The following is a 20,772-nucleotide window of genomic DNA, read 5'->3' as shown; positions in this document are numbered from 1 at the left end:
TCGCTTATGCGAGAAATTCGAATGAAAATAACTTGGTTCCTTGAATTCTCGTTTATCCAGATTCGACTGTACGTATAACTTAATTTGTATATCGAAATCATACTTATATTATAAATTGTGTGAAATTTAAAATATGCAATAGAAAAAAAGGACAAGATAAAATTCTTTTAAAAATCGTAATTTTTTTATGTTAAACATTCCATTCTCTTGAAATAAGAAGTCTGTTAATTGTTCACTAAATTAATTTCTTAGTGTAATTTCTTATACTAAATTTACACTACGGGTGACCACGAACGATTGTAAGCGTAGTAGTTAGAATGAATCAAAAGAAATGGCAACGCGCGACTTTTTAAGTAGTGGAAATTGGGATTAAAACTTTTAATATTATGGCAATTTTCCAGTGGAAACCCACCCATATGTAAGTAAATAAAGTTATGTTCAGTTTATTTTAACCCGTTAGTTGTAACATGATTGTTACGTAATAAATAGGATTTTGATATACAAATATGTTATTTTACACCACACGTGTGCTTAACCGTTGTATTCCAGTGATTTTCTTGTTAATATTATGTTCGAATTCAGCGCTGGTAAAATATGTAAACTCACACTGGAACCTGCACAATGCATTCCAGCACTGGATTCGCTGTACTGGCTTAATGTAAACTGGAATTTAATTCATATTTATCGTCATTAAATGTGACCTGAATATCGTGCAAATGATTTAATTCAAATATAATTTCATTTGTTAATTATTTAAATATAAAATTTCATTAATTTAAGTTATTAAATGATAAACAATAAAGTTATACAATGTTTAAATTAATTTGTTTTATTTTTTGAAAACAAGTATTTGAAATTTTGATAATATAATATACAGCGTGTTCCAAAATTCAACGATAAAACGGTTATGGTGTATAACCAGATCGATAACTACACGGGGAAAAATACAAAAAAAAATACTTTTTATTTAAGTCACATTTTTTTTTCTTATAATTTTATACCCTACTACACCATATGACAAGACAATGTGGCTACAAATATCAACATATGACTACGATTTTTCGTATATTGTATTTTAAACAAAAAGAGTTGGATTTTTTTTTGTATTTTTTCCCGTGTAGTTATCGATCTGATTATACACCATTACCGTTTTATCGTTGAATTTTGGGACACACTGTAAAATATTACTAATTAATATACTTCTTACAAGTAAGATAACTTGGAAGACATGAAAATGGTTTTATTAATATCGGCTACATAAATATCTTACTAATATTATAAATGTGAATGTTTGGATGGATGTTTTTTGAAGGTATTGCAAGAACGACTGTATGTATCTCGCTGAAATTTGGTATAGGTCTGGAAGAACTCAGGCTACTAATTAAATCCCTATCCACTTCCCATGTCTTCCTCATAAGAATCGATTTGACAGAACTATGACGGCCAGATTATCTGATTTACGAGGAAAACGGGAATATTTTAGGTATCTTTTTTTTAAAATATGCACTGACAATTTCAAGGAACGACGTCTAAATGTCCACAGGCGTCGTTGCTTTCGTTATTTTCACCGCTCGTTTGCCCCTTTTCATATAAAAAAAATATTATCTCTAATTTACATTACTGGCAAAAGATAAGCTTTAATTCAACGTAGAAATGCCTTTTATTCTTGTAGAGGAAAATTTTCGTGCATAACCTTATTTAAATGTATCTAGAAGTTGGAATGTGTCGTATAATTATCATTAAAATAGACAAAGTTACTGCATAATTTCAATGTTAGTTGTGTTTATTGTTATATTTCGTGATATACATGTACAAACGTTTGCATAAATCATTCAAATAATTATAGAGCGAAATGGCTTAGTGATTTATTACCTACTGAAGAGTGCGTTTGGGTCAAAATCTTTGGTCAACATTTTGGCGCAAATTATAATCTGTCATGTTCAATTATGTCAAAATTTTAAATGTGAGATGTCAAAAAATAGCCGCAAGTGTTATATTAATTATTTTATGCGTGTGTTTTTTGCACAAAATTAACAATTCAAAATATTTGCCGTGGGCTCATTTAAAAGATATCTCGTGTTATTATTCTGTTAAAGGAGATGTATTACCATCGGCTGATAGTAATAATTTCTCACCGTCGCAAAAAAGTATTTTCTTCATGGAAACTTCGTGTCGTCGTAACTTGACATCGAGAGACCTTTGTGCCATTGAGTCAGCGGCGCGTGCGCATCCCGATTATCGAATCAACGTGTTGTTCGCCGCACCGATCTCGGCAGAGCTTCTCGGACAATTCAGCCTCAGACAAAAGTTCGAGAACGTTCGATTTGCAAGAATACATATAGATGAATATTCTAAGAATACTCCAGTGCAAGAGCTCGTCTGGAGCGGCGGCTTGTATAAGTCACATTGGAGAGTGGAGCATGCATCGGACTTGTTAAGATATTTAACATTGTACAAATTCGGTGGTATTTATTTGGATTTGGATGTAGTGGTTGCGAAACGTTTGGACACCTTGGCCGCGAACTGGGCGGCCAGAGAGAGCGAATTCTACGTAGGCTCAAGTGCTATAGCCTTCTCTTTGGACAGCGTTGGTAGAAGTATTGCGGAAGCTGCGATAAGGTCTCATAAAACAATTTCATTAACGTTCTAACCTGAATTCGGTAAAATAGTGAATTGATCACTCAATGATGCGATGTGATCTTCCAATCCGCAGCCCGCGTCCTACTCAACGTGTAATATGTTATATTAAAAGATACCTTTTGTTTCGTTAAAATTTTAAGCGAATACATTTTATCATTATTCCACTAATAAATGTTTTATAAAGTAAATAGTACATAGCCACTAAAGCTAAAAATTCACTGATGCCGCGATATAAATTTTAACGAATTTGAAGGTTACACAAGAGACTTTTCACAAATATTACAAGCAATTTTGTTGGAAAATTGACTTTATTCTGAGTAGATAACAATAACAGTTGCCAGTAACACACTGTTCTTCAGTCCATAATATTTATAATGCATTTTCTATATTTTACGTATTAGTGTTACCTATCGCCTTAAAGAGCTGTCACTGACGTAAAAGACTTTCTAATAATAAAAATAATTTGCAGTGATCTTCAGAACAATTTCCGACATGATTTGTGGAGCCACAACGGTCCAGGAGTTATTACCAGAGTGTTAAAAATGAGGTGCAATACCACTGATATCACACTTATGAACTCTAAAATATGTCAAGGTGATGTAAAATTTTATTAACGACTAGCAGTCACCCGCGATTTCGTTCGCGTGGAATGAAAAAAAACTTAAATTCCCAGCAATTGTTCGAACTTTTCTAACTTTTTAAACCTTCCTTAGTCCTCGACTAACATTTCAAGACCAAGACAGGGTAAATCCGTTCAGCCGTTCACGAATTTTAGTGAGACTAACGCAGAGCAATCGATTTTTAAAAATAAATGTATGTAATAAACTATTAGCCAAAAACTAGCCTGCCTAGAATTAAAAACTAATTTAATAATTGACTTATTATCATCTCCCTGGGGGTCTGTACGTAGGGTATTGTAAACCTTAATGTTTTGGCTAAATTTACAAGGCTAGCTGCCTGTCGCCAACACTCTTATGATTAACTATTCTGGATAAACAATTATCCTTTTCTGGTCTTAACTAAAGGGGAAGGATTTAATTGATTGCTTTGAATGGACTCCAAAGCTAATAAACCGATTTGAAAAATTCTTTCACAGTGTTGAAGCTACTTTATCACAGAATAAAAAATATATTTGTAATTAAAAAAAAAGGTTTTTTATTCCGCGCGGAAATAATTCACAAAATCATAATACGCGGTACTCGTTATATTGTGGCAACCAAGAACTAAGAACCCTACTACAACTTACATTTTATTTACAGGATTCGAAGTGTATGGTCCGGAACTTTTTTACCCAATTAACTGGCAAAATGGCCGTAAATATTTTGAGCCAGGGATACTCGAAAACAAAGATGCGTACATTTACCATGTGTGGAGTCATATGACAAGGAATCGTAGGCCTGACAGTAATTCTCCGTACTCACAACTTGCTCGGACTTTCTGCCCGTTTACTTACACTTTATATGGCGATCAATTTGGATTATAATCTGTGGCGACACCATGCAGCGACGAAAATAAAATTTGTAAAATTTTGACGCCAACTAACCTCTAAAAACCAACTTTGTAATATATATCTTTTACAAGTGATCAAAAACACTTTTTGATTTACGTATTTAAGCTAAAGTGAATTTTGTATTTGTTTATATAGCGACTTTCCTACACGACTATTTTTGCATAAATCATTAAAAAATTACAAATAAATCTGGCATTTCATTCTAATTTAAGAAATAACCATCTCAGTCAAAAATTGCCAAGGGTGAAATAACAATATCTCCCTAGCATTCAATCCATAGCAACTATGTTCACGGACAGGCTGTAAGCCGTGGTATTTTGTGCCTATACGATATTCGCTATTTTGGCGTTGAAAGTAACGGTCCGGCGGTATAGTGTTTCTATTTAAGTTTGGTTTGACATTTCATTTGACAATTAACTAGAGATGGGTTAAGTAAAATCGGTTATGAACATTTTCGATATTCGATGGTTGTTCTCATAGAATTTGCAATTGGAAATTCTGATTTTTGTTTTACAATTACAACATAAATGGAATTATTCCTTTAAGAATTAAGGTGGCATACCACCTTAATTCTTCAAAAATACATAAAAAAATCAATGTTTTTAATATGTTAATTACGCGAGACAGCTAAATATCAGTAACAAATTCAATAAGTTGTAAAAACCGAAGTAATAGTAATTATTAGTTCGATTACAAGACTGGTTATCGATAGTTCATAGTTGTTCGTAATACGCGAACGGACGGACACTATGATAACCGACCAAAAAATACAACATTAATCCTCACACAATACTTCATAGGCGTCAGTTGTCAAACTAATCAATCTTAAATAGATACACTATAGCAGTGGAGAGGATACGAATTGAATAATAGAGATATTACCGTCAGTAACATCAATAGTAATCACGTCGGAACAAAGCAAAGGCGTTCATAACCATTCCATAGATATAGAGGTTGTGTAAAAAATACATTTTTTGGGTTCTGGAATTACGTCACATAACATGGATGTCAAGTCATTCATGAAAATGTTTAATGGTGTAAAACTTGTTAAAATAAATCGTGCCAAAATAGCAGCAATTGTTATAATATTTCTTTTTTTACGCGGGTCTTTGTTCGACTTTATTGTGAAATGGAAATCTTTGCTCCAATCGTGGCGCTATTACGGAATTTTGTGTCATTATTCGCTAGAAAATGATGCGTTGCCATCGGCGGAAAGTAATGATTTCTCGCCGTCAAATAAAAGTATTTTCTTCCTGGAGACATCGTGTCGGCGTAGCTTAACTTCGAGAGACCTGTGTGCCATAGAGTCCGCAGCGCGTACGCATCCCGACTACCAAACCATCGTGTTGTTCTCCGCACCGATCTCAGAAGAGATTTTCGAACATATAAGCCTTTATCAAAAATTCGATAACATTCGATTTGCTAGAATACATATAGATTATTACTCTAAGAAAACTCCAGTGCAAGAATTTGTCCGGAGTGGCGCCTTGGATAGATCAAAGTGGGGTGTGGAGCATACATCGGATATGTTAAGATTTTTAACTTTGTACAAATACGGTGGTATTTATTTGGATTTGGATGTGGTGGTCGCGAAACGTTTGGACACCTTGGCCGCGAACTGGGCGGCCAGAGAAAGCGAATGGACTGTGAGCAACGGCGCTTTGGCCTTCTCTATGGACAGCGTCGGTAGAAGTGTTGCGACAGCTGTGTTAAGGTCTCGTAAAGCAATTGTATTATACGTTTTTTGCAGTATTAGGTGGCAAACGAGCAAGTAGTCATCTAAATTCGGTAAAATAGTGAAGTGACCGCTGCCATAGGCATCTGCTGTTGCGTTCCCTACCTCTAATCTACGGAGGAATCGACGCACAGAGAGATTATATTTTCCCTTAGGATGGAGGATGGGATGCATTCATCCCATCCTCCGTCATCTCCACGTTGTTCCAATCAATTCTTATAAGAAAAGAGTGGGAATAGGAAGAGGACTAAAATTTGGCCTTCGGCACGCAATCCTAACGGCCGAAACTTCACGGAAGTGATTTCCTGCTTGTCTTCTGTTTAGTCGTGTTATTTTACCGGACGAGTCGGCGATACGAATGACAGTTCCGGCAGATGCAGGATGCGGTCCATCACTGTTAAATGTACCTATATGTGTGTCGAGAGAATCGGAATTGTGATTCTAAAGTCAATATGATACAAATCTCCTCTCGCTTTTTGACATTTTATCTCTAAATATCCTTCTTGAGAGAGTAATCAGGATGTTTATAATAATAAAAATAATTTGCAGTGATCTTCAGAAGAATTTCCGACATGACTTGTGGAGCCACAACGGGCCAGGAGTTATTACCAGAGTATTAAAGATGAGGTGCAATACCACTGATATCACACTTATGAACTCTAAAATATGTCAAGGTGACGTTAAATTTTGTAGATAAACCAAACTATTAGCCAAAAACTAGTCGTCTCAGCTTTGATCGGCTAAACGATCAAACTAATTTTATAATAAACACGTCATCAGCTCCCTTTTATTATTCCACTGGAGAGAGTCCGACGCGTAGGATTTTATAAATTTTATGTTATGGCTCAACTTTTACGGAATGTTGCCAACCCTATTGATAATTAGCTATTCTCGATAAACAAATCTTTTCCTTTTCCGATAGAGGTACAAACTAACAGTTATGCCCGACTTCTTCCGAATTTGATTGCGTACTGAAATGTTTCTGGTTTTCGCAAAATCCAAATACTCACTTGTTACTATAAAGTTGCGGTAACCATAGACCCATGCAACTACAAAATTTTTATTTTCAGATTTCGAAGTGTATGGACCGGAACTTTTTTACCCGATTAAATGGCAGAATAGCAGTAAATATTTCGACTCGGGAATGCTCGAGAACAAAGATGCGTACATTTACCACGTGTGGAATCATATGACAAGGAATCGTACGCCTGACAAAAATTCCCCGTATGCACAACTTGCTCGAACTTTCTGCCCGTTTACTTACGCATTATATGGCGATCGATTTGGATTATAGTTAGTTACCATGCAGCGACAAAAATAGGATTTGTCATCCTGGAAGCCTATGAACGGCGGAGACAGACCTTATTCAGATGCCCCTCGACAGATTGCCTTTTTTACTGGGTGAAAAACTGAAAGCTCTAAGCAGATAGCGTCAGCGCCAAGAGTCCTCTGCCATCTATACGTGTAGTATACGTCGTTCTCGCGATTTCTTTTGTAAGATAAAAAAAATGTATTCCTCACTGAGTGCGTCGGAATTAAAATCCGTGCGGACGCAGTCGCGGGACAGCTAGTTTAACTGTATATCGCATAATTACTTAAAAAAATAATACATCTCTTTTATCTTTGACAAAATTTTTGGTTTAATGTTTTATTTCCTTTTATTGTTTTAACTATAATGTAGGAAAATAAAGAAACAATTTTATTTATAATGTAATTAAAAAACGACAAACACGAAATATTCGATTGCAACATGTATGAGAACAACTATCGAAAATCGAAAAGATACAGAATCGATTTTACTCAACCCATCTCTAGTGAATTGTCAAACTGATCTGTCTTATATAGACACGCTTTATATGTTTTGAAATTTATTATTTTACTTTAAATTAGAAATTGTCTGGAAATCTGAAAACATTTAACTTTAACTCTTTGACCTCTTACAAAAGTGTATAAATAGGTCATTTGAATTACAAAACACACATAGGAAACTGATAACTTATTATTTATTACCAAGCTAATGACTGGCAAACTTTACAAAAATGAATTTGAAAAAATTTACTACGATTAAATTAAAAACATACAGGAGAAACATGAAACTTTTAGGTACATTCAAACAATATATAAGTGGTTAAAGAATGTGGTAATATAATATAAAACATCTGTAAAATTATTCTTTCTTCACTTTGACAAAAAGTCTTGAAACAGGCGATTTGTCTGCAGATTGTGCTTGAAACCTGATGTAAAAAATATGTTTAATAGGTCAAGTGATTAAGTTAACTGCAAATAGCATTAGAAACATTTAAGGGATAGACATAAAATAATTTTTTCATCAACTTATACACTTGCACAGGCATCCATACTATTTTTATAAAATAATTTTTTTAAGTTTATATTGGTCAGTGTAACATAAGGTGTTGTCTTAAATTTGCAAGCAAGAACCACTTTAAGGAGCCAAAAAAGCTGGTAACTGCTGTCCATACACATTTGCAAATTGCCTGCATTTAATCAACACAGGACTCTGAAAGATTTGTAATGTTTGCAGACCGACCCACACCGACAATCTCCTCTACACAAGAGGGTGCATCAAGTACTTACTAACCACACAATTGCAGCAACACAGCAGACTTAGGTAGATTCAAGCTTATTCAGGATATAATTATATTAACTTGAAACAAATTTTTAACGCTTATGTTGTAACATTTTCAAACTCTAGTCATTCATATTGCAACATGACATAGATGCGCCAAACAATTCAAATGTAATGTATGTGGCCAGATTTTTGCTACAAGGTGAGTTTTTTTTAATTACTCTTACATTTTCATTTCAATTTTACCAATATTATAAATGTTTAGATGGATAGATATTTGTAGGAAGGTATCTCCGGAACGGCTCAATGGATTTTGATGATTTGAATGATGAAGTGAAATTTTGCACATATGACCTTAGTCTGGAAGAACACATAGGCTACTTATTACTTTTTTTTAATTCCCCATAGAGTAATTAGCAAGAGCCAGTTTGTTTTAATTACTATGACAAATATTAATTTTTCCAGGAAAAGACACCATGAACTCAAAAGACACAATCAGCTTCAGCTCAGATCGGGTGTAAAACCAATATATATGAGGCAACAGGACACCAATAACTGAAATAATGAACAAACAGTAACTATAGAACTAACTAGAAGTGATACAAATGAAAATGCGTCTTTACCTATGATATCACGACTTCACCTGCTGCTTATACCACTGTATTCTAGCCTTGAACTTGAACCAGGAACAATGAAGAAATTGCATTATAGAATTCATTAAAAATATTTTTGTAACCTTATAAAAGTGGAATATTCAAGATTGTAATTGAATATTTAATAAATAAATAAAGTTTTCAAGCAGTTTTTTTAAACCTGACCAAAGAGGGTAACATTTTTTCAAACCATGACAGCTTTTTTCCCTACTGGCAGCTCAGATGGTAGTGTTTTAACAAATGCAATAAAACAATCAGTTTATATTTATACAAAAAACAATTACTAAGACCTTGCAGAAGCACACTATTGAATAAATATTAACTATAGAAGTTATTATCAGTCTAATTCAAAACAAAAATATTTGCTTTTAATATTCATCAACTTAAGATTTTGAAATAACCAGGTGCAATGGTTGAATAAAAAAACGAAATTTAATTTTTTTTGAGTTTTTATTTACTTACATTCCTAACCATCACATCACTTCTTGGAGGCCGCGCCTACTTTGGATTTCTTGGTACCGCGTACCTTCTTCATCCTGTTCTTGCGTTCCTTGCGCTGTTTGCGAGTTGGTCGCTTCTTTTCATAAAGGCCGTGACGTGCAAGTCTGTGTTTGGGCTCGAACTTTTTGGCGAGATCCAATGTGTCATAGATCAACGCGAACCCAGTCGATTTTCCACCACCGAAGTTCGTTTTGAAGCCGAAGACGAAAACTACGTCAGGTGTCACTTTGTACATCTTCGCGAGCTTCTCACGGATTTCCGTCTTGCTGACGGTAGGTTTGCCAGGGTGTAGCACATCGCAGACCATCTGCTTCCGCGCCAACAACCTGAAAACCACAAGCGTTGTCACACATAACCTGTCATGGTAACGCGGGCACGAACTTTGTTTGGTAATCACGATGTTTTATGAACTCAAACTTTACGTAAAACACATTTACCTGTTGGTCATGAATTTACGAGTACGAATCGTTGCCGTTCCTTCACTCATTTTTGCTTATTTTAGAGATTTCGGCGTGATTGACGCACGTGTCTCTAACAACTTCGCAAAGAAAAAGAACGTTTCGGTGTTGCCACACAAAATATTTCAAAAGTGACAAGTTGGCGGTGTTGCTGTCAGTTTGATTTAACAAAAAAGTTTTTTCCAATTTATAAAAAGGAAAAAATATTTTCAGCAAAACCTTTAACATAAGCTTATAGTTAGATTCAGATTTTTTCTTTAACTTTTTTGGTAATATTAAAAAAATATCTAGCATTAATTAGAAGATTGCTATTCTGATATTTGATAGTAGATAATTATATAAAATCAAACCAACACAATTCGTACGGAATCCAGTAGTAAAGTAATTTTACATTTATAGCGAGGGATACGTGCCACCGCTGCAATCGCGCAAAATTTAAATTTGAAACCTCTGCTTACCCCTTTGGTTGGAGGACTATGCTAAATTACAATGTCTTACCAATGGCATTATTATAAAGCTCGTGGAATAAATAGAACATCGTTCAAAAATAGTATTTTTTATTTCTCCTCGGGGATTTTCTTGACATTTAATGACATTAAAGATAATTACTTCTCTGAAAGCACACTAACATTTCTTTTAGTATCAACAAAAATACATCAAATCAGATCCTATAAAAAATCTAATCCATTAACGTAATTTACTAAATAAAATTCTTATGGATAGCATGTACCGTACGCTTTGAATCTTACTTTTTTCGATGGAAAAAGGGTAAAATTACATATAGATACGTAAATATAAACTATGCCTACAACAACAGTACTTATAAAAATAACGCCAGTAAACATTTGCTATACTAACAACCTTGTATAGATTATTGATAAAAATTCTACATGTTGTGCTAACCATGTCTAAACAATGGAACAAATATTGTTATACACGGCCATAGATTAGCAGAGAAAAAAATAATACACATTTTTTTAAGAAACTATTGCGAGTTTTAAAATTATATGTAGTAGTTCTTAGTAGTTATGCCTCTGCTCCTGATATAATTTAATAGCAATTTGTCGAAATAAAATTTTAGTACTTTTTTAAAACCCATTCGTTAATATACACCAGAACTTATAAAACAAATAAGTTATTCATTTTTCTTAAAGTATATAACATAATACTTGGTAGACAATAATATAATTAGTAATAACCTTTGATCGTAATATTCACTCCATTAAAACTTGGAAGAAAATGTCTGTTTCAAGACTTGTCTCGTATTAATGTAATTCAACTAGCAGTAATATTACGCAACCTTTATAATTCTACCTAATGCCGCGTCTGGTACATATTTTCCCTGTGACGTCACTATTACGTTGAGATTGACCATTTAATGTAGACCTTTAGGTTATAGCATGGGCAACCTTAGTATTGTATTTTACGCTTTGACCGGAGGTTTACGGGGTGTCTGGGCGATGGCTAGGGAGGTTTCCCCGCCCTCTATCGATCGTTTCAGGCGCCAGCTGTATTTTGCTAACGCTGAAGGGTAGTAGTTCTGTTCGTTCAAGATACGAGCGCACAAGTTTTTGGCTGGTCTCAAATTACGGATTTTCTTATAAGTAAGTTGCTTAACGTAATTATTTAATAACGTAGATGGGTTTATAAATACTTTCATCGTGATTTCTGAACGCATTTTTGCTGTTCAACTTTTTGTTTTTATTTTTTTTTAATTCGTATTAATAAGATTAAATCATATAATATTATAAATGCGAAAGCTATGATGGATGGAAGTTTCTTAGCAGTTAACTCCAGAACAGACGAACGGATCTCGCTGAAAGGCATAGATGTAGAAAATAGTCTGGAATACATAGACTACTAATTAAGTTTTTTTTTTAATTTGTGCGGACGGTGTCGCGAGCAAATCCATAAATCTGTAATGGCATTCAGTGACGTAATTCTGTAGATTTTGGCATAAGGAAACTTTATTAAGTTTTCTATAATCAATCAAAACAGTTTTATTTAATTTATTATAAAATAATACATACCAAGTCAATTTGATTCTTGCAATAATGTAATAACACTTGATACATATAATCATCCCTCACATTCTCTTTGGAAAAAGGGAGACAACAATATTTTTTACAAGTACCACTGCAATTGAAACCAATAGCAAAACATTTATTTAAACTGCGATTTTCCACACGTGTTTATTAAAGCGTGAACACTAGACATAAACAATGACTTCTGGTTAGTTATAAAAAAGAAACTAACAATACTAATGTTATAAATGCGAATGTTTGTATGTATGGATCGATTGTAAGATGATATCTCCAAAACGGGTACATGGATATCGCTGATATTTGGAATGGATCTAGAATATAGTTTGGAAGAATGTAATAATAAGCTATTAAGTTTTATATTTAATTCCCCGCGAACGGAGTCGCGGGCAACAGCTAGTCCTTCTATATAAGGAATAATAGAACCAGTAAATTGTTGATAATAATTGCCATGGTTGTTAATATTACGACTATTGTTCTCTCAGATGTTTCTATCGACAGAATAAACAACGCATCAATAACTTATTTATAAAAGTTTACAAGTTTGGCTTTGAAACTAAATTATTACTAGTGTTTGTGTTAAAAATTTTATGTTTTGAGTCAAGGAAATCGTATCATTTTAAAAGTTAGGTTAGTTTTTAACTGTCGTTTTGTTTTGTTATTTGTTTAGTAGCTGGATGTTTGTTTTTCTCAGTGTTTTGTGTTAAATATTCTTCAAGACCATAGCTTTCTTAAGTTCAAAAAGGTATTTACAATATATTCGCCCAAGCGCCTAAATGAAAAAAATACTTTTTTTTCAATTAGGCGCTTTTTTTTCATGAGAAATGGAGTTCCAAGTTTAAAATTACGTTGTATGTGTGTTGCCACATTCAAAGTCGATTAATACCTACTTAAGCCGACTATTAGTGGAGATTTTATTGACTTAGTTTGCATTGAGTGTTTCTGTGAGCATATTACGAAATTGAATATGTCAGTTACATTTCGTAAACAAGTCGTAAATTCTATCTATCTCTTTCTCTCTTAGCGTTCACTTTTTGTTTTTTAGTCTCAATGCGTGTGAATTGTGACCGTAAAACAGGAAGGATATAACTCTCCACTAGCTTTAGAATTGTTTTGCTTTAACAAAAAAAATATAATTGAATTACCATACTGCAATTATTCATAACAAAATGTAGGTTATCATATTTCGTTACACTACGTTTTTTTGTTTTTAATAAATTATGATTTAATTGTTATGTAACAAAATATAATGAGTCGTCGTATTTCGTGAATAGGGTTGCCACCTCTTGGTTTGACCCGAATTTTTTTTCGGGCTATTAATTTAATGACATTGTCATTAATGTGTGTTAGGTGATGCACCAAATACCATTAAAAAAAAACTGGATAAGATCTCATTCGATGTCTAAAAGATCTATCTCCTATTCTTTGTCTATTTAAGATACTTTTTTCTATTATGGGTTACTACAATACCAACCTAATAAGAACGTGCCTTTATCGAATTGCCATATCTCCTTTGTCTACCATAGAAAAACAATATTTTATTGCATTTTCATAATTCACAACTATGGCCATATTAAAATTGACGGCAGTTTTGTGTGACCGTTTAATTCTATTCGTTTATTTCAGACTTGGTATGTTTTGTTTCTATAGAAAATATATATCACATTAATCTGACGACCTTCATAACATTTGGGTAACAATAGAAAAAAGTCTTGAATTTCACAAGGTTATTGTGTTATGTTTTTGGTTAAATGGAATTGCCATTTGCAAGTATTTTGACGTAAAGAAAAATAAGTTCATTCGCAACATAAATTTGGAAAGGAATATTGTAGCCTAGTTTTATACGGAATCTAATTAATTAGTACGGAAATTGATAAAATAATATCATTTTTATTTGCCGTGTTACATAAAAATTTTTGGACATGCGATACTGCAATATTAATTCTTGCTTAGTAAGTGTTTAAAACATTTTTCTATCTATCATTTGTAGCCAAAACAATTACGAAACGTCGTACGATTTATATTAACATGATTAAATCGTAGTCAAAACACATGAAATCAAGTTTTTCGCATTCTAAGAAATATTTAACACTTTATCTTACAATTTAATATTTAATTAGGTACATTTGTACGCAGATAGATTAAGGTCCTTGATTTGGTTTCGTAGAAACAGTTTTCCAGACAAAACAAACATTACGGTTTAATTTCATATGAAACTAGGTGTCGCCCGCGACTCCGTCTGCGTGGATATATAAAAACTAAATTAGTGTAGTCTGTGTGTTCCTTCAGACTATGTTCTATACGTATGTCAAATTTAATCGAGATCCGTTCAGCCGTTCTAGAGATATCTTCAAACACCCATCCATCCATCCACATCACATCCATCTAAACATTCGCATTTATGATATTAGTAAGTTAAATAAAAAGCATAAATTCGAAAAAAAAGGAATAAATAGTATCCTAAGTCCGTCTCCTGGCTCTAAGCTACCTCCTCAACAATTTAAAGCCGTTCTTGAGTTATAAATAGTGTAACTAACACGACTTTCTTTTATATATATAGAGATATAGATATAGATGTTTGCAATTAAAACAAAATATGTTAAAGTAACTCGTTACAGACGTACGAGACAAGTGGGCTGGTGTATTTTCTCAGTAAAAGATTAAATCTGACAAAGATAACAACGATATAGATTGGGGCGTTGTCGTAAAAATTTGATAATAATTAAATTACTGTTATACAACTGTTAGGAAGAAAATTCGACACTGTGCCGATGTACTGGCGCAACACTAGCCTTACTAAAATATCAACGTTTATGTCCCCTCACTAATCATTCTGACACTTGACTTGATAATGAAAGCGCGCCATTCGCTCCAAAGGATTCTAATTAATAATGTCTAAATCAGTGGTTTCCAAACTTATTTTGTCTACTGCCCACTTTGAGAATAAATATTTTTAGGGCCCTCATATTTTAACATATTTAAAATCCACTATAACTTCAAATTTAATTAATTAATTATTGTGACCTACATAACGGATAATTCTAAACGAAACTTTTACTATAACCCGCAACTTGAGACCTGCAGCGCCCACAAGGGGGTGTTATCGCCCACTTTGGGAAACCAGGAGACCAGTCGTCTAAATCAACTTACATTATTACAGCAGTTAGAATTTTTAATAGTTGCATATTCTCTCGCTTATTGCAAATTTTTGAACTGTAACCTTTGGTTTCTCGGATCAAAATCTCTATATCAAACATATCATCATCCCTGTCATTATCATTAACAAAACAAAGATAACAATATGTTTTAAATGGTGATATTGGTCACCAAAACCCACGATAAGTGCAGCAGTTAGACTCTATCATTCCCATCTTCGTTCAGATTAAATGTAGATAGAAATATTTATCGAAGATTATACTTCTGAAAGTAATCATATTTTCTTTTTTTTCAGATGTCTATCGGCCTTCCTTAATTGGGATAGATATCATCAGCTAAATTGACATTGTACCAATAGGGTTAATTTCCATACAACTGTTCACCTCATTCACCCTGTATGGGTGACAGTTCACCAAACGTCAGTACATTAATACGATTCTTAATGGTATCCTATCAAAATAAGCCTAACACTTTGAAATTAAACAGTGTGGCGAGAGAATTAAGCCGCTATTCCGCTAGAGACCCAAGGTTAAGACGATAAATCACAAAAAACAAAACCACACTGCCAGTATTAAAACTAACCAATAATTAATTTTCTTACAATGGAATTAGATTATATAGATTCAAATATAAGGAACAGTAGAACACCTAATGATTTGCAACCAGAGGAAATAAGAGAATCGCTTCTATCAGAATCAACATCAGGTATATGTGGTGACGATGAACAAGATAGTAACTATGAAACAAACTCATTTTCCAGTGTTGAAATAGATATAAGCAACAAAGAAGGCATTTTATCTTTTGGTACAAGTAAATACCATAAAGAAAGTAAAAAATCGAAACCAAAAAATAAAGGATTTGGTTACCGAGTTGGAGATAGTAATAAGTCAAGTGATAATTTTATTAATATTACTATAAATCCTAACGATGAAGGTAAAGACGTACGTGTTAAATCCATTAAAAAAGCAGATGTAAAACCAACTATACCTGATGGAGGTTGGGGATGGATTGTTGTGATGTCGTCTTTTGTTATATCTATGATAGCTGATGGGATTAGTTTCTCTTTTGGTCTTCTTTACATAGAATTCCTGGATGAGTTTAAAACTAGTAAGTCTATGACTGCCTGGATCGGTAGCCTCTTTATAGCTGTTCCACTTCTATCAGGGCCAGTGATGAGCGCTTTAGTTGACAGATACGGATGTCGCAGTATGACAATTTTAGGTGGATTGATATCAGCTCTCGGATTTGTCCTAGCTTCAGTATCAAATACAATTGAAATGATGATGATTACATTCGGAGTGATTGCCGGATTGGGTCTCGGGTTAGTTTATGTCACAGCAGTAGTTTCTATAGCATATTGGTTTGAAAAGAAGAGGAACTTAGCTGTAGGTCTTGGAGCTTGTGGTACTGGGGTTGGAACTTTCGTGTACGCACCAATGACTCAATATTTTATTGAGGAATATGGCTGGAGGGGTACGATTCTATTACTATCTGGGACATTACTTAATTTATGTGTTTGTGGTTGCGTGATGAGGGACCCCGAGTGGTGGATTCAAGAACAAAAGAAACAGAGAAATGAAGATAAATCCAACTATAGCAAAGACGAAAGTAAATCTAGGAATTCTAGTTTTGCTTCTATTGGTAATACTTATATATTTGATTATGATGCTCCAACTAGGGGTGTAGGTATGAAAAGATTAATAACAAAAGGAGTGTCACCTGAAAAAGTTATAAAAGATGAAGCTGATGCTATCAAAAGATACGAAAATATTTTATCCTACACGAAAAAGAATCTACAAAAGTCAAGATCTATGGATAATTTACCAAGCTATCTTACATACGACGATAAGGTAAGTTTCCTTTAAAGTAAAGTACAATTTTGACAAAAGGGCAAGGCTATACATAATCCTTAGGTCTTGCACAGTTGGCCGTCCGGTTACGACAGAAGAACATAATAAACGAGTTCTCAACATTTTGTTAAAATCTGTAAATTCCCAAAGGGTCGATTATCAATGATGTCAAAAATATTAATATGCACTTATTCAAATTACAGAGATCGAGGAAAATGTTGGACGCAATAATTAAGACAATAAGCAAACAATACAATATTGAGGTTAAACATCCAACTTTTATACACACAAATAACACGGAGGTAAAAAAACTGATAGAAAGCAATGAAAACATAGATCCACCAGCAGTGGCTTACACGAATCAATTTCTTCAACGTACTCATTCTGAAAAATATAGCAAAAACAAAGAAAATTCCCTAAAAAAATATCAATTGAAGAATTGTAAAGAAATTGAGATGACCGTGTTATTAGATTCTGAAGCAAAGAATAACAAAATTGAAAAGCAAGACAGTAAAGAAAATCGTCGAGAATGGTTCAAGAAACAGTTATCAGTGAACCACCATTACTTGAAAGATTTGAAAATGCCGATAAATTCCATAAGTCACAGGAACGCGATGTTGAACATAAAGAGATATCGACTCAAGGCATCGTCTTGTCCAGATTTATTTAAAAATTCTATGATATCTGTCAACGAAAAGGAAGAGGTAAGACTTAACTTTTATAAATTAGTAACTGTCGCCCGCGACTCCGTCCGCGTGGAATTAAAAATACTTAATCAATAGCTTATTTGTTCTTTTGGACTATTATTCAAATCTATTCCAAATTTCAGCGAGATTCATGCAGCCGTTATGGAGATACCTTCAAACAAACATCCATCCATCCCTCCATCTAAACATTTGCATTTATTATTAGTAAGATGATGTACGAAAAGACAAAAGAAATGAATATAAATTTAATTTTTCAGAAATGGAACGAAGATTGTGTAAATTGTCTCTCCGATATGTTCAATGTGACTTTGTTCAAGAAGATGACATTCAACCTTCTATGTTTGGGTACATTGATCCTGTTCATTTGGTTTATTGTGCCATATTTCTATTTAGCTGAGCATATGACACTCAAAGGTTATTCTGAAGATGACGGAGCTATGATGTTGAGTATAATCGGAATTACAAATACAATTGGTATGGTAAGTAAAAATAATTATGGGAATTGTCAATTCAGATCAAGCAGTGCACTGTCTAGCAAATTGTTTATTAAGTTTGCATAAATCTCACAATGTTGGAGGAATATATTTTTTATCAAGGAGCTGTATTCAGTATATTTAGTAATTCCAAATTTAAAATCAATTAAATTGTAAGCTAAACATATCACTAAAAACAAAATGGCGACCACAGAAGATTCTGCCACAGATATAAATAGTTGGTTTACGAATACTGAAGTAATGAACATTGACTTTATTTTAAAGAGTAATAATAAAATAGTATCGAAATTCAATGACATGGCCTTAGTACGTGAGCATTTTGTAAAATGATATACTGATAATTTCGAAGTTGGCAGAAATAGAGAATTCTCTCATTGAATATGACAGATTTCGTATTTGTGCCAACTCACTGAATGCCATTAAACTAAATCTGGAAAGCTGAAATATTAATTTACTTCTTCATATCAGCAATAATACTTTACCACGCCTAAGTATTTGTTGCCAAATAATATTAATAGTAACACAAATTATTATCTTATTAGTTTTTTATGTTATAAGTTGGCAAATGAGCGGCGGTCACCTTAATTCGTCGTAATAGCGAAGCGACCGCTGCATGTCTGCACAGAAAAAAAAATAATTCCCCTTTCTTACGCGCTCCTTCAGCCGTCCAATTTACTTCCCCTTGCTTGTAAGAAAAGGTTGGGATAGGAAAGAACTGATAATAGAATAAATTAGGCTATTTTAGGATTTAATTTATTTGTTAGTTCCTACGTCATAAGATCCAAGTGGTGGTCCAAAAAGAAAAATAATCTTTATAGTTATTGATAATAATTCAATGAATGTTCTTAGCCTTCGTTGATTAATAAATTATTACTAGTCATATGCATTTACTCCATTTGTTCCAGGTCGGTCTTGGATGGATCGGAGATTTTCCTAAAGTCTCTATTGGAAACTTGTACGCTGTTTGTCTTATTCTCTGCGGCGCTTCAGTTGCAGCCTTACCATCATCGTTATCTAATTATTGGGTTTTAGTATCTATATCGTCAGCATTTGGATTGCTTTTTGCTGCATCGTTTACTTTCACACCGAGTCTATTAGTTAAATTAGTATCATTGGATGATTTTACTTCAGCTTATGGTTTGGTTTTGTTGGCGCAAGGAATTGGTCACTTAATTGGACCACCGTTGTCAGGTAAGTTTTGATAAAAAGTCAATTTTACTTAGCTCCTGCCCCACGATGTACTCATCAGATGAAACGCGGAATTATTTCATACCTGTCTTCTTAGTGGTCGTGGTACCAAGCACGCAGGCTTCGTGCTGCAGCTATTATTTGTAAGGATCCACTTTTAAAATGACTTTATTCTGTAATAAACAAGCTATAATCACATAATTTTCAGCGCGAAATCACCAAGACGTAGTTTTCTTGATGCAAACACCTTAACTCTTGCAGGTCTGATTTATGATTTGACTTTCTCCTGGGAACTGGCCTTTTACTTAGCTGGCGGTTGGATCATTGTATCTGGAGTACTAATTTCGTTCATACAACCTGTGAAGAATTATCAAGAAAAGCGTCAGAATATGGAACATCATAGCGTATCAAGCCATGCGTAGTTTCTTCTAACGTTCTATAAAATTCTCGTAGGGTTAAAAATAATATTAGTACAACCGCTTCGCTTATTCGACGTAGAATTTTTAAATATTATGCAAAATTATGGGCCAGCGTGGTTGACTATGGCCTAGTCACCCTTGGTTTAGGTTAGGCTCCGAGCCCCTCGGTGGGGACGTATAGTGAGCTGATGATGATGCAAAATTAACGATATGTAAAATTTTAATAGTTAATCAAGTTATCACTCTTTTAAAAACAATTTATGTACAACCCAAGAGAAGTCATTTACCAAAGAAAATCTCAAATCACTGCCTATACTTCGGCCTTCAAAATTACGGTACACAAAAGAACTGCTGCGTATTAATAAAGGTAGAAAGAGATAGATGATTTTTGAACATTTTTAATATTTCCTGAAAGTGGAATTACAGTATTTAAATTTATAATATTAGCCACAAATATTTAATAACGTTTATATTCTCTTAACTATTTAATAAAGCAATCGCCTGTATAGCTTCAATTTTATAAAATGTTACGAAATATTATAGTAGAATGAATTAGAATTTAATATTTTAAATTACTTTATTATTTTTAGGCAAATGTTAATGTTTAAAAATAAAAAAAAATAATGAATTGTGTTGTTTAATTACGAGTTTTTATCAATTTGATTTTTGACAGTTTTATTGGTCGCCGTCAAAAAATGTACAAAAGTGTGCGTGTGCAAACACAAACAAATAGTTACAATTTTCTTCGCGTACACGAGAAATTGTGTGCAAATTTGTGAAAATAACAAAAAACCCTTTGCTATTTTCTTGTAATCATAAAATTATTGAAATA

The 20,772-nt window shown here is 33.4% G+C and overlaps 3 protein-coding genes and 1 long non-coding RNA gene across 7 annotated transcripts; 3 read left to right on the top strand and 1 right to left on the bottom strand.

Annotated features, from left to right (window-relative positions):
* Window positions 1-1,685: 1,685 nt before the first annotated feature.
* On the top strand, window positions 1,686-7,467 carry LOC106121085 (lactosylceramide 4-alpha-galactosyltransferase). 2 transcript variants are annotated; one of them, XM_013316580.1, is made up of 3 exons: window positions 1,686-2,619; window positions 6,435-6,559; window positions 6,956-7,467. In XM_013316580.1, the coding sequence occupies exons 1-3, from the start codon at window positions 1,937-1,939 to the stop codon at window positions 7,177-7,179; spliced, it is 1,032 nt and encodes a 343-aa protein (XP_013172034.1). In that variant the 5' UTR covers window positions 1,686-1,936; the 3' UTR covers window positions 7,180-7,467. The 2 variants fall into 2 exon arrangements, with proteins under 2 accessions (XP_013172034.1, XP_013172035.1); XM_013316581.1 differs by lacking the exons at window positions 6,435-6,559; window positions 6,956-7,467 and adding exons at window positions 3,110-3,234; window positions 3,900-4,294.
* Window positions 7,468-7,740: 273 nt separating this feature from the next.
* Window positions 7,741-9,289, top strand: LOC106121494 (uncharacterized). 3 transcript variants are annotated; one of them, XR_001228055.1, is made up of 4 exons: window positions 7,741-7,988; window positions 8,236-8,348; window positions 8,428-8,674; window positions 8,938-9,289. It is a non-coding gene; the product is annotated as an uncharacterized LOC106121494 (long non-coding RNA). The 3 variants fall into 3 exon arrangements; XR_001228056.1 differs by lacking the exon at window positions 8,236-8,348; XR_001228054.1 differs by lacking the exon at window positions 7,741-7,988 and having other exon boundaries at window positions 8,071-8,348.
* A 267-nt stretch (window positions 9,290-9,556) lies between these two features.
* Window positions 9,557-10,165, bottom strand: RpS24 (ribosomal protein S24). The gene is made up of 2 exons (NM_001311877.1): window positions 10,064-10,165; window positions 9,557-9,952 (listed from the first exon to the last, which is right to left on the bottom strand). Exons 1-2 carry the CDS (start codon window positions 10,111-10,113, stop codon window positions 9,604-9,606), a joined length of 399 nt encoding a protein of 132 aa, NP_001298806.1. The 5' UTR covers window positions 10,114-10,165; the 3' UTR covers window positions 9,557-9,603.
* A 5,449-nt stretch (window positions 10,166-15,614) lies between these two features.
* LOC106121055 (monocarboxylate transporter 9) lies at window positions 15,615-20,059 on the top strand. The gene is made up of 5 exons (XM_013316544.1): window positions 15,615-17,132; window positions 17,336-17,836; window positions 18,097-18,318; window positions 19,239-19,524; window positions 19,783-20,059. The coding sequence occupies exons 1-5, from the start codon at window positions 15,885-15,887 to the stop codon at window positions 19,941-19,943; spliced, it is 2,418 nt and encodes an 805-aa protein (XP_013171998.1). The 5' UTR covers window positions 15,615-15,884; the 3' UTR covers window positions 19,944-20,059.
* The last annotated feature ends 713 nt before the right edge of the window (window positions 20,060-20,772 follow it).

The sequence above is a fragment of the Papilio xuthus genome, unplaced genomic scaffold, assembly GCF_000836235.2.
Source record: "Papilio xuthus unplaced genomic scaffold, Pxut_1.1 DF826945.1, whole genome shotgun sequence".
In the NCBI taxonomy this organism is placed as follows: Eukaryota; Metazoa; Arthropoda; class Insecta; order Lepidoptera; family Papilionidae; genus Papilio; species Papilio xuthus.
Note: the sequence above shows the minus strand (reverse complement) of the source record. Positions and strands in the feature narration are given on the sequence as shown.